The 4282-nt window shown below is 41.3% G+C and overlaps 1 protein-coding gene across 2 annotated transcripts in view; it reads right to left on the bottom strand.

Annotated features, from left to right (window-relative positions):
• Positions 1–338: 338 nt before the first annotated feature.
• Positions 339–4282, bottom strand: part of acta2 (actin alpha 2, smooth muscle) — an 11073-nt gene continuing 7129 nt past the window's right edge. For both annotated transcript variants that reach the window (XM_007540988.2, XM_007540989.2), the window contains exons 4-9: positions 2829–2939; positions 2086–2170; positions 1813–1974; positions 1514–1705; positions 1180–1361; positions 339–873 (exon numbers count right to left, since the gene is read on the bottom strand). In XM_007540988.2, coding sequence (XP_007541050.1) covers positions 730–873; positions 1180–1361; positions 1514–1705; positions 1813–1974; positions 2086–2170; positions 2829–2939 — 876 coding nt within the window. In that variant the 3' untranslated portion in view covers positions 339–729. The remainder of the gene's footprint in view (positions 874–1179; positions 1362–1513; positions 1706–1812; positions 1975–2085; positions 2171–2828; positions 2940–4282) is intronic.

Here is a 4282-nt window from a genome sequence, read left to right on the forward strand (position 1 = left end):
TATTTGACATTTAAAACATGAAATAGAAAAACAAAACTGTTTTCAAACCTTAGTTGTTTACGTCCTGCTGTTGTCTTTTGTTTCAGAGGTAACATTATGTATATTAATTTATCAGGTTGTTTAAAGATTTGCTAACTTGCAAAAATATCACCTAACAGCCAACACAATATCAGCAATAGCATTTATCAATCCCAAGCAACCAACACATCTAAACTGCTTCCATCATTATTGTACAGTTTATGATGTAACATCTGCTTTACGATGAAGAGATTTTTGCCTTTAAAACTGATTGCTATGACAACAAAGATAATCAACAGTTACATGAAGGACAAGAATTATTTGTGTTTTATTGGAGCTCTTTATTTCTTCCTGGAAGGTCATGTCTGTGGTGCTTACACACCTTTGGAAAAACCACGCCTCCTGATCATCTGTTGTACACTCTGTGACATCATCATAAGGCTGTGTAAAATGTGCTCTGCTCCTCACCAACATTTAAGGTTATTTTCGAAGCAAAATTAGAACCAACATGGAGAAGGGAAGGGTAGGGCACAACTGGAGTAAAAGGTGTTGTTACAGTGACAGGACAAAGTAGCAGATTCACAGTTTGAATTGGGCTGATCTAGAGTGTAGTTGCTGGTGCTCAGTGCAGGTTAAACTAAAGGCAGTGCTGAAGCTGGAAACTGAAGGGAGGCTGCAGAGCACATCAATCTGAGGAAGGGAGTGGATTCTTTAAAAGCACTTTCGGTGGACAATGGAGGGTCCAGCCTCATCGTACTCCTGTTTACTGATCCACATCTGCTGAAAAGTAGAGAGGGAGGCCAGGATAGAGCCACCAATCCACACAGAGTACTTCCTCTCTGGGGGGGCAATGATCTGAGGGACAAAGTTAAATGTTAAATATCTTAAAACATAAATAATATCTCAACATTTGTTCTATCAAGAGGACAAATACATTTTTTGAAATACATGTGAAGTTCCATTGGGTATAATTATTTAGATTATTCTGTTTACCAAGAAGTCCATAAACCCATGAACAGATTTTCTTTTTAGCAACTACATATAAAGACAACAGATAACTGACTTTTGTTGGAAGGAAGTTATATATTCATTCTCATTCTGTCACATTAAAAGCCTAGACTCATTCTGGAATCTGGGATTGATTATGAGCTGAGAGCTGACCTTAATCTTCATAGTGCTGGGAGCCAGCGCTGTGATCTCCTTCTGCATCCGATCAGCTATTCCCGGGTACATGGTGGTTCCTCCTGACAGCACATTGTTGGCATACAAGTCTTTACGGATGTCAATGTCGCACTTCATGATGCTGTTGTAGGTTGTCTCATGGATTCCAGCCGACTCCATGCCTGCAGGAAGATTGAAACACCAATATGTGGCTGTGTGCTAATGAATAATAATAATAATAAAAACAGCTGTTTTGTTCAAACTATGATTTTTTTTGATCATCAGTTAACCAGACAACTAACAACTAATATGAAAACATGAACATGTGACTGACCAATGAATGATGGCTGGAAGAGTGTCTCTGGGCAGCGGAACCTCTCATTGCCAATGGTGATCACTTGACCATCAGGAAGCTCGTAGCTTTTTTCAAGAGAAGACGAAGTGGCTGCCGTTGCCATCTCATTCTCGAAGTCCAAGGCCACATAGCACAACTTCTCCTTAATGTCACGCACAATCTCTCTCTCAGCTGCAGGACAAATGACATGGTGAACCAGACACATCTGTGTGATGGGGTATAGTGAAAGTTGAGATTGATCAAGGTGCAAGTACAGGTGTATCATTGAAGGGGCATACCTGTGGTGACAAAACTGTAGCCTCTCTCGGTTAGAATCTTCATGAGGTAGTCTGTAAGGTCGCGGCCCGCCAGATCCAACCTCATGATTGCATGTGGTAGGGCGTAGCCCTCATATATTGGGACGTTGTGGGTGACACCATCACCGGAGTCCAGCACAATACCTGAACGACAGAAAGGAGGCATAACTCAGCTGGTTTCAACCTTTGCTCTGTATCAAACATATTTCATAGTGGTCTTAAGGAAGAAGGAGAAGGAAGAGTGTACGATCCAACCTGTGGTGCGTCCAGAGGCGTACAGCGACAGGACTGCCTGGATGGCCACGTACATGGCAGGAACATTAAAAGTCTCAAACATGATCTGAACACAGATATTAAATTTACATCAGTAGGGACATAGAGCAATCAGAGTTACTTAATTTATTCTTCAACTTTAACTGAGACCAAGAGATATGTTACATAGCATCAGATTTCTTTTATCTAACCATATCAATTCCTGAGCTCCATGCTGCAACACATTCCAGTTGTACATCTGACTAGAGGAGATGTGCACCAGTGATGAACCTTTCTGCACGTCACTGGTTAGAAACACTCAGGAAATTTTTAATGAAATGTAATTCAGTTGCAGCAGGGAATCCTGGCAAGTGCGGCCAGCATGTGAGAGGAACGAATGCTGCTGCAGGAGATGAAACTGTGTTTAGAGAACTGAGGACTGCTATTACAGATGTAATAGCATCTGTAATAGCAGATGTGCAGATATGCATCTGCACATCTGTAATAGCAGTCCTCAGTGACAGCAGCAGGAATATGTGATTAAACACTTCACAAGTTGTAAATTCAGATTACAAGCAAATCAGTAAATCAGCTGCAGAACACTTCAGCCTTCTGGACCATCACTGTGAACAGGCATGACAGATTAACTAGAACCTCCTATAGAATCTGTGGGTTTCATAGGTACCAGAGTGTCTCCAGTTCGGGTTGTATTTATGTACTTTTTTTGTATTTTGTATACAAACTACCTGAGTCATTTTCTCTCGGTTGGCTTTGGGGTTGAGCGGCGCCTCGGTCAGCAGGGTGGGATGTTCTTCTGGGGCAACTCGCAGCTCGTTGTAGAAAGAGTGATGCCAGATCTGGCCAATCAGAGAGCAGGAGCAGGTCAGGAAGTGCTGTGTGTGTACTTGTCTAGTTATCATATTTAGGACCTTTTCTGGTATATTTACTAACTTCTGAAGTCAAATGTACCTCATGGGGGACCAAAGTCCAGTTCTAATACAGTGGCCCCCCTTGTTTAGGATCAGGGACTAGGTTTAGAGGTAAGGCGCAAATTAGGTTTTGTTTATGGGTTAGGGTTAAGAACAGACTGTAATGGTTAGGGTTAGGGAAAATGTCTGGGTTATGCATAAAAGTAGAAACTAAAATGAATGGAAGTCAATACATAGACTTAATATGGGTAAAAATACAAACTTCCCAGATAGCACAGGATGTTAAATCAACATTGAATTATAGTCAGAATGGTTGATTTTTGGTGGAAGTCGAAAACTGACGGTGGGTCAACCATCAAACAACCATCCTACTCTAGCCAATTAACTAACGTTGTAACTGTCATTGAATCAATGTTGTTTTTTGGTTGAAATCTAATAAATGAAATGCCGATGTCTGATCAACGTCTGATCAATGTTGATGCTGTTTTGTCACACCTCTTCCCCTTTTCTCCTCCTCATCAGAGCTCTGGGTGAGAGCATTTTATTACTGAGTAGGGGTTATCACATTTTTAATTAAGCACTGTAGAGGATAATGGGTGCTGATTCCTTTCTGTACATTTTCTTACTTGTTCATAAAAATTCTTACGAACTGTTTGTGTGTGATATATTGACAAAAAAATATCTACAACGTACTACAAGGAGTGGAGCGGTCCACCCCTGCTATTTACATGAGTAGGATATCCCAAACACACAGTCGCTTCGCTCTTGGCTTGTTGGCAAAAGATGTTAATTCAATGTTGAATTATGATCACAAAGGTTGAATTTTTGGTTAAGGTTAATGACAGAAGCTGGATCAACCATCAAACAACCATTCAATTCTAGCCAATTAACTAACGTTGAAAATGTGTCATTGAATCAATGTTGATTTATTGTCGATATCCATTGATTGAAATGCCAACATCGAATCCAGTGTGTTTCAGCACTGGTCCTCCAGGCCCTGCAAGTTTTAGGAATTTCCCTAATTCAGCACATATTATTTTAATTGACGTCTGAACAACGGAGTTTTGCTGAACTGTAAACACGCAGGTCAGTTTGCCTTGAGGACAAGGTTTGGGGAAGAACTAGTAATCTATGTTCAATCAATGTAAGCTGTTTTTCACAACCCTCCTGCCACCCGCCATTCAAACGCCGAACCCCTCTCTCTCCCCCTGCCAAAGACGCACACACCCCTTTCCCCCCACTGCCCACCCCTCACCTGGCCCATCTACCCC

Source organism: Poecilia formosa, unplaced genomic scaffold (genome assembly GCF_000485575.1).
Source record: "Poecilia formosa unplaced genomic scaffold, Poecilia_formosa-5.1.2 Scaffold578, whole genome shotgun sequence".
Taxonomy (NCBI): domain Eukaryota; kingdom Metazoa; phylum Chordata; class Actinopteri; order Cyprinodontiformes; family Poeciliidae; genus Poecilia; species Poecilia formosa.